This window comes from Chelonia mydas, chromosome 8, assembly GCF_015237465.2.
Source record: "Chelonia mydas isolate rCheMyd1 chromosome 8, rCheMyd1.pri.v2, whole genome shotgun sequence".
Taxonomy (NCBI): Eukaryota; Metazoa; Chordata; order Testudines; family Cheloniidae; genus Chelonia; species Chelonia mydas.
In genome coordinates, this window is record NC_057854.1 from 101658159 (window position 1) to 101680536 (window position 22378).

Genomic DNA, 22378 nt, shown 5'->3' on the forward strand with positions numbered 1-22378 from the left:
TTTGCCAATAAAAAGTTGATGATGATTTTTAGTGCAAAATTTGTGTCTGCCCAGCAACCCATATCTGTGAGTAGTTGACTCTGTTGTCTGAATAGCCTACAGACGAACAGGATGCATGGGAAATCATAAAGCCTCTAAAGGAGGTAAGTCTATTGGCTGTCCTCTCACAGTTCTGGAAACAACGTTGTCCTTCACACCCTAGACTAGAATATTGACGTTTATTGACTCTAGACCCCCAATGGCTTCAGTCTAGGATGTCTGCTCTTCATTACAGTCCAGTGTCTATAGTTCAGATACAAATAAAAGCAAGGAGAATCTAATGTGAGGTGTCACCTTTAACCTCAAACCCATGCAATGTTACATCGTTATTGCAGGGGCCTCATTAGGTTTGTATGTATGCAGTTGCCTGTATATAGATGAATATGGCACTTTAGGTAGAGCTAAATTCCTCAAGGCAGAGACATGGTTTTCTATATTCTAAATATGCTACAGTATCAAGGCTCAAATAAAAGTGACGAAGGGAAAAGCTGATCCTGCTCCTGTTGAAAACCATGGAACTTTATTTGGGGGCGGGGGGGGGAGGTTGTGATTGGTTTGTTTTTTGTTTTTTTTTTTATTCCCCAATGGAAGCAGCATCAGGATTATAAGCATATGCCAACTTGTTTAAATTTTTGTCCTCTTATTACCTAAACACTGGAATGGGATGGTCTGTTCTTACATAGATTATGGTAAAGTCCATGGTTCTAATACATCCTCTTTAAAACATGTTATAAAATTATATGCAGCTAGCATTGTATTTAAAGTTGTAGCAGGAAAGTGACTTCTGCTTTCTTAAAACACCTTTTCCCTCTCCTTGCTTTTTCTTGGCATGATAATATTTAATAAAATGGATTATTGGCATAATATGGCTGTAGTATTTGTATGTGGTTTGTGGCTCTGTGAATTGTATTAGCAGGTGGAAGACCAGAACATCTTCAGTGGTTGTGAAGACAAAACTAACCATCAATTGCATGTAATAATGAAAACAAACAATCTGTTGTTCATGCACTACTAGTTTTTCTAATCAGGATTAACATAGACAGATGTTTGCATCACCATATTCTAATATTAGAATAACTCTAGTTAACGATGTTTGAATTAATCTGTCACTTAAATTCATATAACCATTAACTTGACCACAGTTCTGAGACTTCGTACCTGAAAAGACAGCATCTCTCACAAATATGTTACTGCATTTAACATAGCTGTATTTAACCACATAGTTGTTCACGTTTGCAACAGATGAACTTCTGGCTGTATTGTAAGGAGGTTTTTTTAACGGGATCTTGGATTGATTTCAGAGGTCATCTGAGTTCAACTTGGAACTGTAGAACATTAAATCTTGATTACCTGCTTAGGTGCCCGTTTGCTTCTGGTTTGTAGGACTTAGAACTACTTCCTCACCCACCCATCCCTTTTGGGTTTTATCCAGCATGTGTTCTCATTTATTTTACCACCAATTTATCTGATCTGTAAAGTTCTGAGAGGAGAATTTATTCTGTCACAGTGCAATGAAAATCAATAGAAATATAATATTTGGCTATGAAATATAGATGTTGGCAGAGATCCTTGGTTTATTTACAAATTAGAGATTAGTCAGCTTTCTTTTGTGTGCCTTAGAAACAAAACCACAAGTTTAAAGAAGTTTTGCTGATGGGCAATGGGATCTATTTGCTGATCTAGCTTCTAATAGTAACTAATTCTCCTAACGCAGTATTAAAGGGATGCTTAAAGGCTGGTAGGCCCAAATTTGACTGACTTCCCCACCACCACCACCACCCCATTTTCTTTTTGCATGTCTGTTTGTAAAGTCTATAACACTACAAGCTTGTCTACACATAATCATTGCAATGGTGCAGCTGCACCAAAGCAGCTGTGCTGCTTAGTGAAGACACTACCTACACCAACAGGAGAAGTCCGAGAGGCGGTAGCTGTGTCGATGGGAGAAGCTCTGCTGTCAACATAGCGCTGTCTGCACCAGGAGTTTGATTGGTATAACTGCATTGCTCAGGTTTGGAAAATCCACACCCCTAAGTGACATAGACTTGGTCTACACAGACTTAACTACATTTAAAAAATCAGTGGTTTAAAAAGGCTCAACAAACTGTACAATAGTTAGCAGTGTGATCACATGATGAAGAGGACAGATAATTCAGAAGGGAACATATATTTCAGTTTTGACTAGTTTTAGGATGGTCGTGCCCTTTTAAGTGGTGGTTACAATTAATTTTAAAAAATAAACACTTTCTAACCGCTTAACATATGTACACTGAAAACTGTAGACCTGTTCCTGCTCCTTTTGTGGTCAAGGGCAAAATTCCCTCTTATTTGAATTAGTACGGTGTCAGACTCTACATGTAGTAGTTAAAATTTAGAATGACCATTGAAGGTGGCTCCTCAAACTTGGTTGGTGTTCATTGGCAGTCAGATGCTGGTGAATAACAAGGCAGAAGAACCTAGATAGAATTTGTTTTGTGGTTACCAGGGATAGGACAGATACAGGTTAATAATAAATTCTCAGTATTCTGCTATTCTTCATTTTCTTATATCTAAGTTGATTACAGACATTATTACTGGACCAATTCTGCTCTTACACCCTTGCAAAAGTGAATTAAAACCACTGACTTCATTTCACTTCTATATGTGTAGAATAAATCTCCTGAAGTACAGATTTTTGGATCAAAATTATTTGTGTATGTTTAAAATTGCAGAGAAAAGAAACTTCAAACAAACTTTCTGTAGAGAAAGTAGAGCTTGCACAAGTCGCTACTTTGGTGTGGCACACAGAGTGAATAGGCTTCAATAGATGACATATATTTAACAACTTTTTATGAAATAAGAGACTTGGATTCAAGCTATTTATCTTTAAACTCGGTGGGCGGGGGGAGGAGGCGGGTGAGGTGCCTGGGAGGATTCATTATTCCTAGACTACTTCCGCCAGTTTAGACTTAATGACTGCTGTAATGAGTTGTGGGGTTTTTTTGGTTTTGTTATCATTGCATGGCTGACTTTTGCATTCCACCTCTTCTTAGTTCTCATTTTCGGTGGCCCTAAATGTTAGGGAATGTTGTTCTTCATCTGTCAATGAAGTGCATTAATTCAGACTTATTCTGCAGGCTAGGAGAAGTATCCTTATTGCTACAAAATTAGATTACGCTTTTCTCTGGAGTACAGGGCTTGAAAAAATGTGAGACTCCTACAAGCCAGGGATTGGTATAAAATGTGGAGAAATGCCCTAATGAGAGGCCTAGCCTCCCCCCCCCACCCCCAACCTGTCTTATTTCCTGGGTGTGGGATTTGTTTTATTTATTCTTGAATGCGATCCCTTGAACCTCTCTGGGAGGCTTCATCTTGTTTATCACCTCTGATTAGTAGGTACCGAACTACCTTCTACCTTTGCTGCTTCAAAGGAGCCTTCTCTTGGAGTTTCTTTTGCTGCTGAACATAGTTATCCCAAGCACTAGCTGCAGACTCAGATTCTTGTCAGTTTCACTGTTGCCCACAGGGTCCGGAGTAGGAAGTAGTGCAATTGGTTAGTTTTGTTCATTTCACTTTGTGCCTGCAGCTTGTGGATGCTGAGCAGCAACAGGCACTGGCTGCAGGCTCATGAAGAAAACACTACATTGGTTTGCATTTGGTAGGTTATCTTTGCAACCATGAAACACAGTAACTTTTTCAAAATAAGCTTAAAGTCTTCAGAAATGGACTCTGTATAATGGTCCACTCCTGATTTCTTGGATGAGTGGGGTTTTTTAAGCTGTGACATTTTAAGCCAGGGTAGCCAGTTTTTTTTTTTTCCAGAGGGCCAAATTTCTTGGCCAAGGTATGGTCAAGGTCCAGACTCCAGAGAAACATTTTTCACATAGCAATGATGATGAGTTCAAAAAAAAAAAAAAAAAATTGCGGTCTGTTCAGAAGCATCTGGTGGTCTGGATTTGGCCTGTGGTCTGCCTGTTTTTAAGCTATAAAGTTAAAATATAGGCTATGTAAGATAAATTATGTTGTGCTTCCATACCTACTAGGTCTTGTATAAGCTCCTGCTGACCAGCTGCTATTTGGTGTTTAAAGAATTTCACAGTTTCATGAGCATTTCTCTGTGGATGGTCTTGGATACCTGCTTTATTTTTTTTTTTTAAGATTTATTAATGCTAGATGAAGTATTGAACTTCTGACAATGCACATAATGAATCTGCATGATGAAACAATTTTGCGGCAAGATGTGCAATTCTGATTCTTTTCCTTAACTAATGACAGGTTTCAGAATAGCAGCCGTGTTAGTCTGTATTCACAAAAAGGAAAGGAGTACTAGTGGCACCTTAGAGACTAACCAATTTATTTGAGCATTAGCTTTCTTTCATCTGATGCATGTACTCCTTTTCTTTTTCCTTAACTAACTTCTATGTATCTGAGGTGCGTTTCAATTTTTAAATATCAATGAACCCTTAAAACTGAAATGTGATACCCCTTTCTGTAAAATATTAGAAATTAAAAGGGTACTGAAATTAATACATTCCTCACCATAAAATCTTTCGGACAAAAATAAAAGCATTAAAAAGCTGCAGAATTAAAACACTTCAGTGAAGAAGAATTGCAAGGAGGAGGAAATCTGGTGTGATGATGTAGCTGATACCTTGGCTGACCAGAATTTCTGTGCTTAAGTCACATTTTCTTTCTCCTAGTGAGCAAACATCCTAAGGCAAACTCTCATTGAAGACAACAGAAGTCTTGTCTACATAAGGACCTCGATCATCAGCCTATAGTGATGCATGCGTCTATGTGCAACACTTTCATTACTTTTTTTATTTTATTGTTAAGCCAACCAACAGATTCTGTGAAATAGTTGTTTAACGCTGGTCAGGTTGCAGCTGGTGAATGCGGTATTCTTGCTGTTAATGTATATTAGTTGGAATAGGTAGGCATTCGTTTTAGAAATATATATTGGCACCCATTACTAAAGCAGCAGGGTGCCTTACATCATCTCATGTTGATTGTTTCAATGAGTCATTTCTCTCTTTGTTTCTTCCTTTAGCATTGTTGGACAGTGCCATGAATAATAATTTAATTTGGTAAAAAGAAAAGGTGTACTTGTGGCAACTTAGAGACTAACAAATTTATTTGAGCATAAGCTTTCGCTAAATTCAGTGCCTTGCATAATGACAGGTTTCAGAGTAGCAGCCGTGTTAGTCTGTATCCGCAAAAAGAAAAAAAGTACTTGTCTCTAAGGTGCCACAAGTACTCCTTTTCTTTTTGCAGTTACAGACTAACACAGCTGCTCCTCTGAAACTTCATTGGTGTTTCTCTGTATGCATTACAGTGTGAGGTTTAGATTTTTTCCTGATATCAAAAGTGTAGAAGACACAAGCTGGATGTGTGTGCTATGTTGACGCAGATTGTTAAAGGAGGCCAGAATTTCACCAAAAGGTATATATCCATTTGAGAAGTCCCGGCTCATCAGTTTTATAAATATACTACTTATATCTTTCTTTGAAGAGCAGATTTTATAGTCTATCTGAAAAGTCATTTATATAATATTTCCATAGCGGGCACTGAATCTTTTGGCTGCTCTAATATTCTATCTAATGGGCTCATCATCAAAATATCTAGATGTCAAATTAAGATTTGCACCATTGCTATGTAACCAAGGACCATCTTATGCTATGTTGCATTTTTAATGGCTCGTTCTTGGGCTGGCTTGGGGGAGGGAATAGGGGGGTCATCTATTTTAAAGTCTTAAACTTGATATACTTCACTATGTGCCCTAAAAGCAATGGAAGTGTGTGTGGTTTGGGGATGGGGGCCTAATCTTTAGAATAATACATTGGAATGTGTTCACATCTACCAAAAGTACAGTAGAAGAAGAAATAACTTCGGTTGGCATTTTGAGTTCTCATACACAGTATTCAGCCCATACAAAATGTGTCTAGTTCAAAGAAAGCAGAGCACAATTAGTGCCCGTGCTAAATTTCTTCTGTATCTAGCAATCTAGGTTGCATTTCTTCTGACCAGCAGCTGTGGCCAGTTAGTGCTCTTCAGACTCTTTTTCTGGCATCTCACCTTCTCTAGGATCACTTCTCCATCCCCAGCTTCAACAAAGTGGAGCTCAGATCAGTGAGGTGAGCTCTTCAGGCCGCCTTCTGCTCTGTTCAGTAGTTTGTGATGTAGCCTTAGCAATAGACCAGCAATGGGGGAATGAGAAGAGAATGGAACCCCATATGGAATAAGCCATTTGCTGCTGTTCTGGGAGGAGATATAATGAAATCTGTTGCAGAGCAACACACATTAGAGTGTGGCGAACATGCCTAGGAAGAGTCACAGTAGTACCAGGAGAATGGACTCCCAAGACGATAGATGTTCAACTTGAGTCACCAGATGGGGTCAGCTGAACTTTTTCCTTTTGGTCCCAAGGGAAAATACAGTATCCGTTTGTATTGCCGTCACTATCAAAGGCAAGCACTCTAAAAATAGAAACCGTATCCCCTTCGCATGAAACCCCATTCTTGCCCTGTGTGGTTCTGAGACTTCATGCTTCCCTTAAATTCCAGACTTGTTCACTCAGGGCTAGCTTTTCATCTTGATCTAAACAGACGAGTATCAGAAGTTTTGGATAGTGTTAAAGTGTCTCTTGATCTGTATTTTATTCTATGTAAATTCAGAAGATACCAAGAGCATTTACTGCATTTGAGGGATATTTATCTAATGGTATGAAAATAGGGTTGTTTGACTGTCTAATGGCAGATTGAAAAGCCTCTATTTCTTGCAGGAAAGCTGCAAAAAGCTTTGCTTCAGATACTCTCCAGATTTCAAGAGGTAGGATTCAGAGTCAACCAGTCAGTTCTCACCTGTGACTATGTTCCTGTGGGTGATTTCCAGGGTCAGTAGTCCCTCCTCGGAGTTCATGCCTGGCGTGTGCAGTTGCTACACTTTTGAACCTCTAGGGAAAGTAGTCTTCTTTCCCCACCATCCTCCTTGTCCATTGAAAGTGACTTTCTTGGTGGCTGTCTACAGCTAGGAGAACAAACAAAATAGTTACCTTGACCTACGACTCGCGTCTTTCCTTCTCACAGGGAAATTTTAATTCCTAAAATTGCACTTAATACGCACACGCGCGCACACACATACACCAGAAATCGATACTCGCTAGCTGTGGTCCAAATATGTCAGTTGGGTCAAGAAGGCCATGATAGTAATATATACATGGGACCCAAGGACTTGCAGTTATCTGAGGTTTTGTGACTTAAGAGGATTGTAAGAAGTGCTGTGGTATCTGACTGTTTCTCAAGGTAGATCAGGAGTTTCTATTTTGGAATGCTTATCCTTTTTGGTGACTAACGTGTAAACTTTTCTGCATTGTGTATCCGCCATCCTGGAACAATCCTCCTGATCTGAAGTTGGTTAGTGCAGAGTAAGTTAATAATTGCTGCACTAACAGTTCCAGCTAATTAAGTGTACCTTGTAGAAAATTAACTTTCCTTGGATGTTCTGCAAATCTATAGAAGAATACATTGTCATAAATTGGCTTGGCAGAATTAGATTTTTTTTTTAAAAAAATGTATTGCATCTATATAAATCCATGGTATGCTCACATCTTGAATATTGCATGCAGATGTGGTCGCCCCATCTCAAAATGATATTGGAATTGGAAAAGGTACAGAAAAGGGCAACAAATAGGAGTAGGGGTATGGAACAGCTTCCATATGCGGAGAGATTAATAAGACTAGGACTCTTCATCTTGGAAAAGAGACAAGTAAGGTGAGATATGATACAGGCCTATAAAATCCTGACTGGTGTGGAGAAAGCAAATAAGGAAGTGTTATTTACTCCTTCTCATAACACAAGAACTAGGGATTAGCAAATGAAATTAATAGGCAGCAGTTTTAAAACAAACAAAAGTATTTCTTCACACAATGCAGACAGCCTGTGGAACTCTTTGTCAGCAGATGTTGTGAAGGCTTTAACAGGGTTTTTTTAAAAAGAAAGATCCATCAATGGCTATTAGCCAAGATAGGCAGGGATGCGAAACCATGTTCTGAAATGTCCCTACCCTCCGTTTGCCAGAAGCTAGGGAATAGGTGACCGGCTGGATCACTTGATTACCTACCTGTTCTATTAATTTCCTCTGAAGCACCTGGCATTGGCCACTGTTGAAAGACAGGACACTGGGCTAGATGGACCATTGGTCTGACCCAGTATGGCCGTTCTTGTATTCTTAACTTTGATAGATTTTTATTTTAGAACATTTTTGTGTTTTATCAATTTAAATGTTCACAGTTGTGGGAAATTAGAGTGCGGAGGGAGTCAGACAGTAATTACTGAATGGCAGTTGATGTTGAGTTTCAAAAAGTTAAAGCCTTGCGACTGTTAAAATACAAATTGTAAACATATACAAAGTAAATAGCCTTAAATTAAGCTCTAAGTTTTCAAACAGCATTTTTCTTTCTTTGCCTATCTGTAAATTTTGATTATCGATGAAAATATTTTTTGTCAATTTGTGTATGTGCAATGCAATCGACATTTACGAATAATCTAATCCTTCCAAGTCTGGTAATAAAGTAATGTAGTTTATATCTGCTGTTTTACTTAGTTTCAGTAGCAGATATGAAACAGATTGTTAAAGTGCTAATAAGAATGCTTGCTATTTGAATTGTGCAACTTCTTTCCATCTAGTTATTTTAGCTTTATAACCTTCTAGATGCAAGCAATTATGAAATAGCCAAGGAAAGTAATATGTTAAATAAACACGTTCATTCTTGGTGTAGCTTTGCTAGAGTTAGTGGAATTACTGCAACAGTAAATTTGGTCTGTTGTAATGAACTGACTATTGTGTACAGTATGTGTATCCCTGATCTCTACAGGATGGAATCTGAATAGTTTATGTACATTGGCACTACATTGCGGATGAAGATTGTTAGTAAAATGGTATGCTACGGGCCTATACTTCAGAAATATTTAAATCTTCGTGCTTCAAATGTGAAGTTTGAAGTGGCTGTGATGTTCTATAGGAAGACCATCATGATGCCTTTGTGCAACCCAGGACAGCTTTGCTCTGCACTACCCTCCCACCTGGCCTTCAATGGAGGTAGAAAGGGGCATGGCTGCAGCACTCCAGCCATATCGTCATCTGATATCCCTGAGACTGCTTGCAACTCCTGCAGGGATTAGCTGAAGATCAAGGAGCTGCACATGAGTGAATTGGGGGGGTAACTGAAAATCTGGCCCTCCAACTTCAGTTGGATTTATACCAGTGTAAATGAAAGAAGAATGAGGACTGTTTCTTTTGCATAGTAAACACCTTTAGCACTTTGCCAATGAACATATGAAAACAATTTTCACGATTTGCTCACCCAAGGGGTTGCAGTGGGGTGGGGGAAACTTTACCGTGGTTTAATGATGACAATCATATTACAGTTAAGTTTGAAAATTGAATGCTGTGGTCATGGACATAGCATAAGAATCTGAACATATCCAACACAAAACTTTGTTGTGAAGCAGTTTGACTTGTTACACACACCATACCTGACAAACCCACAAAAGCAAGAAAACAAAGTTGAGCCACATTCCATACTTTCTGTTCCTCTGCCCACCATCCATACATCTTAACTCTTGTCTGCCTTTCACCATTCTGCATGCCCACCTTTACCATGTTTTTTTCTCCCAATAGTAGTAGTTGTGAATTCTTGGCCTAGTAGTTGGCTGTGTTGGAAGAGAATAATTTGGTAAAAGGCTTCATGGAAGACTGGCATCTCTAGATGGGCAGAGTTAAGGTTGTGGTGCATGGTCCATGGTATCTATGGTAAGGTGGATGGAGAAGTAGAGGGTATCTACTCTTGAATGGTTTACCTACTCGTTACCTTGCTTTTGTGGAGCTGTATTTTGGGTGGGAGGCTGACATCCCTGCTTCACAATGAAGTCTTGTGTATACAGTTCCTAATACTGAACTGGGGATGGGGACTTGGCAAGGGGTTGGATAGAATCTGTGTTGGATAGAATCACAATGGCTGACAGAATATTTTCTGTCAGTAGCTGTGCATGAACCTTTATGTCAGCAGGTGCACATGAGCCCTTCTGTTGCAGGTTACAAATTTCTAACAAAAGTTAGTTCCTGAGGAACGAGGTTTCCTCCTTCAGGGTTTCTCTGTTGCATACGCTGCACATAAGCTTTCAATTATGCCATGAATAACAGCTAAAAAGTACCCTAAACACAACTTTGAATAAAGAAACAACTTTTTGCAGCAGACCTACTCAAGATACACTTCTCTATCAAGTTTTGTGTAGATTGGTCAACAATGAAAAATGTAGGACTCCCAAAGAAAAATTGCACTGAGACGTATTAGAAGTAATGGGGGGGAGGAAGCAAGCAAAAACTATATAGAATATTCAGAGGGCATAAAATGAATCTGGTGTGGAATTTCACACCACCCTCACCTACTTTTAGAGAGGAATTTGTCCTGTTCTGAGCCCACTTGAAAATATAGTCCTAACTATAGAGTAGCTAGGTGCTTCCACAATAATGGCATTACCTTATACAACATTGCATTATGACCCCCCCCAGAATATTAATCGGTTGTCTCAAACCTAGAACTCAGCTTGGAATCCCACTGATCTGTTGTGATCCACTTGTCCTGGGTGTGGGTGTGTGTGGAGGGTGGGAGGGAGGGAGCAGCATTTGTATTAGAGGGTTACCAAAAAAAAGAGGGATAGTTAAAAAACAAACCCTCAAGTGACTTCACAAAATTGCTGTGACCCACAATTGACTCCAGCCTACTGATTGAGAGCCATGGTTCTGCAAATCAGTCTTGCAGTTCAGCACTTTTCTGCACTTCCCATTGTAAATCCTAGGTCCCTAGGAAAATACTAGAAGAAAGGTTCAGTAATGCAGACATTTTTAGTCTCATTGGCATCTGTCTCAAAAGCTTAAATTAAAGTTTAATTAACTGCAGATTTTTATCTATCATGCAAATACTGCAGCCAGGGAATAAATTGAGTATGTGATGGAACTAGATGCCACTTGGTGATCTAGCATTACAAAAATCAACGCACTTGCTTTTTCTTGGGGGAAGCTGCCTTTATTACAGACCATAACTCCTGAATTAGTCCTGGCTAAAAAATCCACATTTTTGGTTCTTTAGATTTATAATTGCTTGTTTTGGTTTTAAGAAAACTATCCTTTTAACATTTTTGCATGAAAAGGGCAATTGGACTAAATTGATATTTGGCTGTAACTTAAGTGAAGTATGTATATCACTAGTTACTTCGGGGATGAGTATGGCCCATTGACTTGAAAGATTTAAATTCCTTGTAAAGAGGGGGGAGAATTAGGAAATGTTTAAAACTCAGTAATATATCGCCAGCATGCTTAGTTCTTTAGACTGGCTGTGGACAAGATTTGACTTAGAGGTTTCTGTTTGTATTGCATTTTGAGTAGCATCTAAACAAATCCCTATGCATTCAAGAAAAAGCATCAGAACTATAACTTTGCTGACGTCTAATCTCTGTGCCTGCATCTCGGGGGAAAAAAATTGTATTTCGCTTCTGTAGAACAGCTCTGCCAAAACTACCTGCTGGAAATTGCACAGCTACATTCTGTGTGCTGATGTCATGCAACATACGATCCCAGTACTTTGCTGCCATTGGCTGAAGTGCCGTCTCCATTCAGAAATCAGTTTTTCCAACAGACTCTGTTTTAGACTAGAGTTGATCTTAGAAAGCAGGTTCTGGAGGAGGTTAGGGTTGTTAACGAGCAAGCTTTAGCAAAACTATGCTAGTATTAAAAAATGGCTCTTGCCCATGCAGAAGTAAGAGCCTGAAGAAAAGCTTTGTGTGGCTCGAAAGCTTGTATCTCTCACCAACAGAAGCTGGTCCAATAAAAGATTTTGGTTCTTGAGACACGGTGGGAGAGGCAATCTGTTATTCAGTGATCCATACCAGGCAGTCACAGAAGTCTGGATCTAATCTCAGTAACTCACTGATGCAGGTGAAGAAATGTCTTGTTCAGTTGCAGCCTTGGATTTTGGAAATGAGGTGTTAGTTAAAGCTGTTCTGAAGAATTTGTGTGTTTTGTTTCCCTGGTGCTAAACGTTTTCATGCTTTAATAAGAGAGATAGAAACAATGCACTCTGTCATTTGAGACATGGCTGCTTTCGTGTCTCAGAAAAAAAGTTTGTGGCCCTGATTCTGATCTTACTGCAGCATAACTCAATTGACTTAGTGGATTTACTCCTCTCTCACCAATGTAAGATCAGATTTGTGCCTCAGGAATAGACTGTGGAAAGACACAGCTCCATTTTCAAGGAAGTTTTGTATTCTGCACACCCTACACTCCAATTTTCATTTCCTTTTTATCCTCACTTTATTGTAGGCTTTTAACTCAATATTTTGTTTGTCAGGTATAGTTTTATGAAATAGACTTTGTTAAAGTCCTTCACAAATTGGGATTGACATCTAAAGCCTTATTTTTTTATTTACTTTTCACACACATAGATGTACCACAGAACTTCCTCTAGTTATACTGCTGTTAGTTTTTACCAGTATCCACACACCACTATCTTAAGATCACTTATGTAATTCTGTAATTTATCACTGTACAAATTCTGTAAAAGCATCAGTGTGGTGGTAGCTGCTTCACTGCTGCAATATGTTTGGAGTAAAAGGCACTTGCTAAACCCATAAATTAAAAGCCTCTATCCCATTGTTCATAGTTTTATGTTGCAGAGCCTAAAATATTTTCACATCCAGCACTTCGTTCAAGTAGCTTCCAGTAGATTACAGTACTGCCAGGCTGAAAAAAAAAGTCAAGCAAGAAATATCAAAAGTATTTGGGCCTTTAACCTTATTACACATTCTGGGTAAACTGATAGTTGGAGCCTGGTCCTGCAACCCCTACTCATGTGAATAGTCCCACTAACTTCAGTCCAATCCTTTGGGTGACTGAGTTACAAGGTTTGGTCCCAGGTTCTCTTGAAACAAAATGCCCTGTCCAGCAAACACTTTTATACAATAGAACTACCTGCTTCACTTCAATGAGATGACTCTCCTGAAAAAAGGCTACTCACATGAGTAAGGGTTTACAGGGTTATGCCCAAAATCTGTTGCCTGTCCCTTTTCCTATGTTACGTATTTCACTCAAATATTTCTGACTGTAGAGTAACATCACCAAGCAGGCAAGCTTGTGAGACTAAGAACTGATGTTTATCTGGCATAGGGAAAGGAAGAAGGGGAAGCCCAAATCATAGCGGGGAGACTAGTGCAACACCTGTGCAGTCATACAGAGCTCTTGCTTCCCTGGAGTGCAGGGCTCATGTCAGCTCTTTGTTAAAGCTCCCAGTGCTCTGAAGCAGGGGTACGGTAGTTTGGAAAGGTTAAGAACCACAAGTTTCACCTCACTTAAACTACTTGCGTACAAAATCAGACATAAAAATACAAAAGTGTCACAGCACACTATTACTGAAAAATTGCTGATTCTCATTTTTATCATCTAATTATAAAACCAATTGGAATATAAATATTGTACTTGTATTTCAGTGTGATACTTGAGCCTGTTTTTTTTACTTGGGCGGCCTTGTCTAAAGCCCGAGCCTCAGGTGGCAGGGCTGAAGCATGTAACTTAACTTTATGGAGCCCCGGGCAGTTGCTGTGCTTGCCACTCCCTAACGCTGGCCATGTATTTGCAATGCCCTTAAACCTGTCTCATAACCCCCACCTGGGAGCTACAGCCTTCAGATTGAGGAAACGCTGATCTAGATGGGTGCTCAACTCCCTGGAAGACCCTTGTGTACCCCCAGGGGTACACGTACCCCTCGTTGAGAACCATTGCTCTGAACAGAAGACGACCTGCAAAATAGCTCCCTAGTGCGCAAACAAGCAACATATACCTAGCAGCCTGCAAAGATTAGGACCTTATCCATGTGCAGAGGATCACATTCTAAAGGGCTTGTCTAAATGAAGATTTAGTTTGTGGCAAGCTGGGGGGTGAATCTACTCCACACTTGCCTGCCCCACACTAAGTATCTATCCTGCTTTGAAACAGGACTAGATTAAAGCATACTTGCAAACTGTTAGTGCGTGTCAGCAGGGTTGTTTATGGGCAAGTAGTGCATGGCAAGCTAGTGCGAGGTAAATTCACACCCTGGCTTGCCACAAACTAAATGCTCTTTTAGAGGAGCCCAAAGAAGAAGCCCTTTGTCATTCATAAACTTCCTTCCATGGCAGTTTTTTGCCTTTTGGTGTAGCAGTACAGTATCAGTAATATCTGAATTAATAAATGCTATGGAGAAAAACCAACACGCTTTCATGGACTTTTAAATGAGACAGAAATGATAGTGTTAATTGTATTTATTTCTGTTTATATAACTTCCCAACTTAAGCCTACTGATGTGTGGAATCCGTAGATGTGAAGAAACAAATTTGGGGCAAATTCTGTCCCATTCCTGGAGAGTAGGAAGGACTCCTGCTCTGTCTGGACAGGTCTGGTTCGTTCCCACCGGAAGTTCAGTTAACAGTGACTTAAACAAAAAACACCCACCTGCATTGGTTTGTCTACACTACAGCTTTCTACAGTGGAGCTGCATGAATGCAGTGGTGGAGAATCTTAAGCCAAAGCTGAGAATGGACATGATCTTCATGTGTAAAAGATCAGCTCTGCCAGAACGGTAACCCCCAACATCGTATTTTGTCTGTGATATAAGACTGACTGAGGAAAAATTACCACCAGCATCACAATATTCTTGCTAGGCCCCCCATTTGACTTGTGAGATCCCTTGAAATCACCTACCTGTCATGGTTACAGGGTGGTGGTTTTTTTTTTTTTTTTTTATAAAAAAGAACACTGCAGTGCAAAGAGCTAGAGCCTCCTGTGCTTGCTTAGCTGGTATTGGTTTGTTAAAACTATGGAAGGTTCTGGAACAGATCTAGAGTAGCAGTTTTTGAATCTTTTATTCTGACCTAGTATTGAAGGCAGCTGTTAACTACTGAATTCTAAACATTGTCTACACTTTTTGTTGTTTTTTTTTGTTTGTTGTTTTCCCCTAGTAGTAGTTCATTTAAAGTATGCCTGGCAGAAATGTCCAAACGTGAGTTTAAAAAGAAATTGTCACTATACTTTTTGGGGGGGTAATTCAAAAATATGACTGAACAGAGACTTTGTGGATAAAATGACAGCCAGTTAAACTTTTTAGTAGTCAGAAAACAAAGTAGAATCCCAGGGCCATAGGGTTTCAGATATACTACTGACTTCAGTGATACTCTGGATTTACATTACATTAAATCAGAATTTAGCTCATAGAGCAGTGGTCCCAAAACTTTTTATCTCACCCCCCTCCCTTGCCCTGGAGCAGGCTGTGGCTCCTGGGGCAGAGGGGGTGTAGATAGGGGTAAGGGGGCCAAGCCTGGGGCCACAGCTGGGACAGAGCCAGGAGCGGAGTTGGAGGCCTGGGCATGGGGCTGGTAGCCAGAAGCAGAGCTGGGTGGCTCTCCCTCCCCACCTTCCCCAGTGGGTGCTGGCCTGGGCCCCAGCCACGCCCCCCCAAATGTTCCTCAGTATCCCCCTAGGGGGGCATGTCCCACAGTTTGGGGACTTCTGTCCAAGAGGCTGCTTCAAGCAAGGAGGTAGACTAAGGCATGAACTTAACTCATTCTCAGTAGTACCTGTATACCATCTGAAAGGGCCGCACAACCATAACGACCATGGTTATAAATCAGGGGGCCACATTAAATCTAGTAGAAGCAAGTAACTTCAGTGAGGCCAATAGAATTGCACCCTCCTGATACAAGATCTTATTGGTCCTCTAGACTAATGCACACCTGGACATTCCCAGCTGAACCACAAAACGAACCTGTATGTTGCAGCTTTAACATTCAGTACCACAGAATGAATGCTACTATCTGAATCAGGTGCTTGGTCAGTAACTCCAGAGTGTGAACGTCTGGGTCAAGGTTCAGGTTAGTTTAGATTGGCTCAGTTGAGTACTTGCTGGTTTGTCCAAGAACAGTGAAGCTACTGTGTGTTGGATCCTCAACATGAAATGGCATTTGAAACTGCAGTTAGAGCACAGGGTTTGTTGTTGTTGTTTTTTCAATGTGGGAGGTGTGGTTCAGAGGTGAACAGATGAATGGCTCTAAGCAGTGCATCTCTCAATGTCCAGTCACTCTGCACTTGAACTAGAGATCAAAAAATTTTGTTTCTAGTGATCATAATTGCATTCCTGCCTGTGCACCAGATTGCATGCACTTGCATTAGGAATGGCAGTCTTGCATTGCTATATTCGGTATTTTGAGACGCACACCTTCTGGAGGCTGTGTAATCTGGGCCTGGGAGCATGTGGTGTGTCTACACTGCAAAAATAAACCCACAGCAGTGAGTCTCAGAGCCTGGGTCTACTGACCTGGGCTTGCGCTAAGGGGCTAAAAATAGTAGTGTAGATGTTCCTGCTCAGGCTCTGAAACCTGGTGAAGGGGCAGGATCTCAGAGTTCAAGCAGGAATGTCTGCCCTGCTGTTTTTAGCTCTGTAGCAGGAGCCTGAGTCAGTTGACCAGGGTTCTGAGACTTGCTGCCATGGGCGTGGTGTCCCTTTTTGTTGCAATGTAAACATATCCATGGAGAGTTGTGCTCCCTTGTGACATGGCCTCTACCCCTTACAGTTCAAAGGGGAAGCCTGACAATTTAGGGCTAGATTGTGACTAACCCAGCACTGGTTTACTCCCTTACTCCTCTCCGTGCTCCTCGTTCCTTATTGTATACCTAAGCATGGGGCAATGGTTGCAGTCCTTGTGTTGCTAGTGGGGAGTGAAGTCTAGCTGAGGTCCAGACTAGTACCCTCCTCTTTTCACCAGTCAGCAAAGTTGATCTGACATAGGAGGGGGAGGGCATATTTACTCTTCAAAAGCTATGGCAAGGGCCACAGTTCCTCTGAGAACTGTAGCTGTTACAGAACTGTATGCCCCCCACCCCACACACACATGCTTTCCAGGCTGTGACGGAAGCCACAGTCAAGCCCTCAGTATTTTGCTTGGAGCGGTGAACAGTAAAATTATCCTAGTTAATGTGATGGTTGTCATGAATCCTCTTACCAAGAACTACCACTTCCTGTGAATTTCCCACTTGTTCAATTTAGAGACTAGATAGTTATTTTGGAGCCCAGCTCACTTCTTTTTGACATATATTGTCCTAGTATAATGGGCTTTAATAAATTATGAATTCCATACATTTTGGAGAAAACACATCCATACTCAAGCTGCCTGTTCTCTCCCATTAGCCACTGACTAGTTCCTGCAACATTTCCGTTGCCTCGCCTTATATATGTTTCACTTCTGGCTTTTGTTAACTAAAATACCTTGACTGTTAACCTCTTGACGTTTTAGTGATATAAGCCAGAAAGGTAAATGGGAAAAATCTGTTTTTTGTTTTTCAGCTCTTCCTCCAAAGCCCCCAAAACCGATGACTCCGATCAACACGAATGGAATAAAGGACAATTCCAGTTTCTCGCTGCAGGATGCAGAGTGGTACTGGGGGGATATTTCAAGGTAAAAAATGTTTATTTCTGGACTAGAATGAGCCTTTTTAAGCTGTGCTCCCTTTGGGTCTGTGTATACTCAGGCAACATTTCACTTCAGGAACTGCATTCAGGCCCAGATTTTGCAGAGCGCTTGAAGTGTGTGTTTAAGTACTATGCTGAATTGGGAACTGAGTGTGTTTAACGTGTTCTGTTATGGTTATTGTTCTAGAACAGTAGTTCACAATCTTGTGGCCACAATTGTTTTCTTGGAATCTTTCTACAGATTCTTAAGTTTTGTTTTTTTTCCTAGCCTTTCTGGTTGTGAAACAAAGCTATTCTGAATGTACTGGCTTCAGTCAGTAGATTTATTAAACGTAGCATTGGGGAATGAGCAATTCATGAAACTTTCAGTAAGTGTGTGTCTCTTATGTAAATAATAAAACCAATAAATTAAATATGCTAGAGCTGAAAATAAAACAAGAATGAGATACTGTCTTGGATTGTTATTTGCTTTGTGGCTGAGTGTTGTCTAGGAAAAGAATTCATTAGCCCCACTACCTTCTTAACAGAAGAAAAAAGGACGTTAGATCCCGATTGTGCCATCTTTACATTTTAGTACCTTACTCAAGTAACCCCATTTAGATCAGTGTGAGGGGGTAGCACAATTCAGGCCCTTAATGAACAATGGCAAAACCTGATTACAAAACCCAGTGGGCTTGATTCTGTTATCTTAAATCATTTTTACAATAGTATTATTACACTGACCTAATGGCATTGCTCCTGATTTACCAGAGTAAATGATCTCTGGATGAGACCCAGTATATACAGTTTTGCAGGAATTGCTTTATATGTACTTTATCAGTTCATTTCATTTTCTTTTACAAAATACAACCCACAAATATATTTCATCAGTTGTCAATCCAGCTGCCTTGGGCAACAGATAAGCTTTTCATTGTGCCCGAAAAGCCAACAGACATTTACTTTATTGGACTGGGGGCTGGAGAATAAGTTAGGGATCTTCCACAATGAACTCCATCTCGAGCCCCCTGGGCACTACTAGAGAATGAAAGCTCAAGCATCCTAGCCATTCTCAACTGTTGGAGACATGGAGAGGCCATCTCTGAGATGTCAGGTCCAAGCTATAAAGGGTTCTGTGGCAACAATTTCCCTTTTTCTCCGATACCATTCATATCTGTAATGGAAATTGCTTTTTTGAAAGAGATTCTTCATCCAGGATAGTTAAATGCCAGCTAAGAACACTTATAAAGAATGGAAAAAAAGCTCCTATAGCAATCTCTGAATTAAAATATCCATTATTATTCCTTTTAAAATGTAGGTATATTGCCTGCATCTCATGGGTGGTGGTGAGGGTACATAAGAGGTGCTCTCAATCAATCAAATAGATAAAGTGTATGGTTTGTAACTTACCTCTGAGATCCTTGTGTGAAAGGTGCCATAAAGGACAAGGTATTAGTTTTGTAAGTAAAGCATGGTATGTAATTTGGGTGGAATGAGTTTCCTGAAAGTTTAACTAACTCTTAGCTCAAACGCTTTGTTTGAAATGCTTATGGGTCCTACCCATTCCATAAAAGCCTCTTCCATTTAATTAAAAGAATAAACCCTAAATTTCTTCTCTCACAACAGTTGAAAATTAGGAGTAATTCCACTGGAATTAGTGGCATTACAGTAGTTTTAAAACTGGTGTAAAAGAAATATCTGAATCAAACCACTGATGGACCTTGAGACTAGAACTGTGCTAAAGAGTGGATACTTTTCTGACACCATTCTGTGAATGACCATATTCGTGCCAGTTTCTTAAAGGGCCAGAAGTGCCTTCACAAAAGTCACCTGTTTCCAGTTTGGATTTAAATGTGAGCAGATCCCAGTGAAAGATTTTGAACTTGGTGATTTCTCTGAAACACAGCTGCTACTGTTGTTATACATAACCTTCTTCCTAAACAGCAGTTAAGTGCAGCTGCTGGTTTTTGCTAAAAGTGAACAAGTTCAAACCGGTCTAAGATAGCCTTAAAGGCTGAACAGAAATATTATCCCTACGCATATCCTAAATCTGAAATAAGAGAATTTGAAAAGCAGACATTAAATCCTCAGATTGCGTAAGATTTTGAAAGCAAAACAGAAAGGAAATCTAATTCCTTACGCACCCTGACACTGATGGCCTCTCTTTGAATGTGTGTGTTAGTGTTAGGTAGACAATTTGCTTTATCTTTCTTGCAATCTTTCATTCCTCCAGGGAGGAGGTAAATGACAAATTACGAGACATGCCAGATGGAACATTTCTGGTGCGCGATGCATCAACCAAGATGCAGGGAGACTACACTCTGACATTGCGGTAAGTGTTGGGTATTTTCACTCTCTCATCATACCTTGCTTTTAGTAGTCTCGCCAGTGTCAGTAGATACCACGTTAGTATTTAATTGAGATGCCCTCAGTTGTAGTCTCCACTGTCTGGGGAACATTTCTCCAGAGATTGCTGATGAGGAGTTTGGAATAAGGAAACAAATGACCAGCTCCTGGAAATTCCGTCCCACTTCTTATGCTGAGCGCGGTGCATACTGGGACAGTATTATTTGGATGTCTCTGTGATGCAGACATAATCAGTAAAGGTCCTAGTTCTGTATCTCTCTCTGTCTCTGTACTTTGATTTAAGGAGGTTCCGTTAAGCTGGGACACTGTATTTAATGACACTGATTCTGATTGCACAGCAGAGTGTAACTCAGTGCAGAATCTGGTCTGGTATGTTCACCAAATAGTAGGATCAGCTTTCATCTGAGTTGCCATGTGATAGATGGTTATGTTGTCTTGGAGTTCAAAATCTGCTTCCTTCGTGAGTTTAAAAATGTACTCTTGTGGCCAAATTCTGCTCTGACTTGCATATTGCACAACCACGCTGAAGTTACTGAGGATAATATTTCTATCCAGTCAGGATTTTGCCTTAAGTCTAATTAGGGGTGGTCTGAATATTTAACCATATAAGCATGTATCTGCAGGAGCCATAAGTTAAGAAAGCCGATAAAGGACAGAGCACTGTTAAATTTTTTTGCTAGTAGGGGGAAAAATAAGCAAGCACTTCTAGAAGTTGCCAGCAAATACAAACCTGGATAATGTAAAGTCTTGGATTAATTACCCTGTTATAAATCCTTCCAAGGATTTATTTAAGTTTGAGTATCCAGTGTTAGCATCCAACACTTGAGATTGTTTGTTTGATAATTGGTTTGCAGGTGCATTTTCATTTATATAATACTTTGATCTTTCCTGCCTGTATGTCCCTCGTTATTCCCCCTTTCTCTAAGCGGGATCTAGGCATCTCCTGACCTTGTGTTCTTTGGGGTTTTTTAATTATAATTTTTTTTGGTTTAGTTCTGAGTTTCATATTCCTAGTTGCTCACCTTGGGGCTTTTGCGTGGCTGCCTTAAGGAATTCTGAGCATCCCCTTGGAGAATTTCTAGTTAAACTAGATCTTAAATACAATAAAGTAGTCCCCGAGTGAACACTGGAAGAGATTTACTTTGGGCTTTTCTGCTGCTCAGATAAAACTTGAGGAGACCTTTGTATGTATTTACTTTTATCCTTTTACATATTAATATATATTAGATTGTCTGACTAGCTACAATGATTCTTGTGTGTTGCCTTTATGAAAAACTTAGCATGGCTACTCATACCATATATGTGGCCGCTTGTGTGTATGTCTGTGCACGCATGCTACCCATGCACACAACAAAACCTCTAAGCTAGTGTATTGCCTTACAGGAAGGGTGGCAACAACAAACTGATAAAGATTTATCATCGGGATGGAAAATATGGTTTTTCTGATCCATTGACATTTAACTCTGTTGTGGAGCTGATTAACCACTACCGCCATGAATCTCTTGCCCAGTACAATCCTAAGCTTGACGTGAAGCTGATGTATCCAGTATCCAGGTATCAACAGGTGAGGTTTCCAGAGAACCAATAACTGTTAGCAGATGTGTTTTTTTGTAGTTTTTTCTTGTCATAAAACTTAGGCTTTCTATCCAGAGCCTGGATTTTTCACATGAATCATGTGAAAACTCAAAGCCCTTTTATGCTTGAAAACTCAACTTCACATTTTCAAGGACGAAGTAGCGGTTCCAAGAGTCCATGTGGTCTAAAACAATAACCACAAAGTTAGGAGAAGGAGGTCCTGACCTCTACTTCGAGCACTCACACTGACAGACTTTATAATTTTCCAGCTACGTAAACATCTGCTTCACTGCATCCTATGATGTAGGTAATTGTCATCGCCTATATTTTAAAAGTGGAGAAGCTGAGGCTGAGAGATTTAGTGAATTACATGCAGGGCTCTGTGGTCTAGGATGCAAAGCAACTGTTTATGTACAAAATGTGTTAAAATCAGTCACTGGCAGAAGTGAGAAGGCCACCTGGCTCCATGCCCTGTGCTTAGTTCTCTAGATCCTGGGGTTTTGGGCTGACCCCGCTTCCTCCTCCATGCTATACAACAGTCTTTAACACTGAGCAAAATGTCTCCCAGAGTTGTAGGAGTTTTGCACAAGTTCTGTGAACTCTTGTTTTAAAAACAGACAAAAAAAACTTTGATCTTTCCTGCCTGCATTATTCCCTCCTTCTCTAAGGGGGATCTAGGCATCTCCTGATTTTACATTGCCTTTGTTGGGTATCTTTTTTTATTATAATTTTTGGTTTAGTTCTGAGTTACATATTCCTAGTCGCTCACTTTATAGACTGTGAAACTTATTTTTTGCTTTGCCAGACTAGATCTCTCTTCTATACTTCTAGAAGCCTGATTTAAAAAATGCTGCATAATTGATCACAGAAATATGCACATTTACTAGGTTGAC

General features: G+C 40.1%; 1 protein-coding gene across 2 annotated transcripts in view; it reads left to right on the forward strand.

Moving 5' to 3' along the window:
• Nucleotides 1–22378, forward strand: part of LOC102941819 (phosphatidylinositol 3-kinase regulatory subunit gamma) — a 346924-nt gene that overhangs the window by 307923 nt on the left and 16623 nt on the right. For both annotated transcript variants that reach the window (XM_037906008.2, XM_007069976.4), the window contains 3 exons: nucleotides 17442–17553; nucleotides 19777–19875; nucleotides 21294–21474. In XM_037906008.2, coding sequence (XP_037761936.2) covers nucleotides 17442–17553; nucleotides 19777–19875; nucleotides 21294–21474 — 392 coding nt within the window. The remainder of the gene's footprint in view (nucleotides 1–17441; nucleotides 17554–19776; nucleotides 19876–21293; nucleotides 21475–22378) is intronic.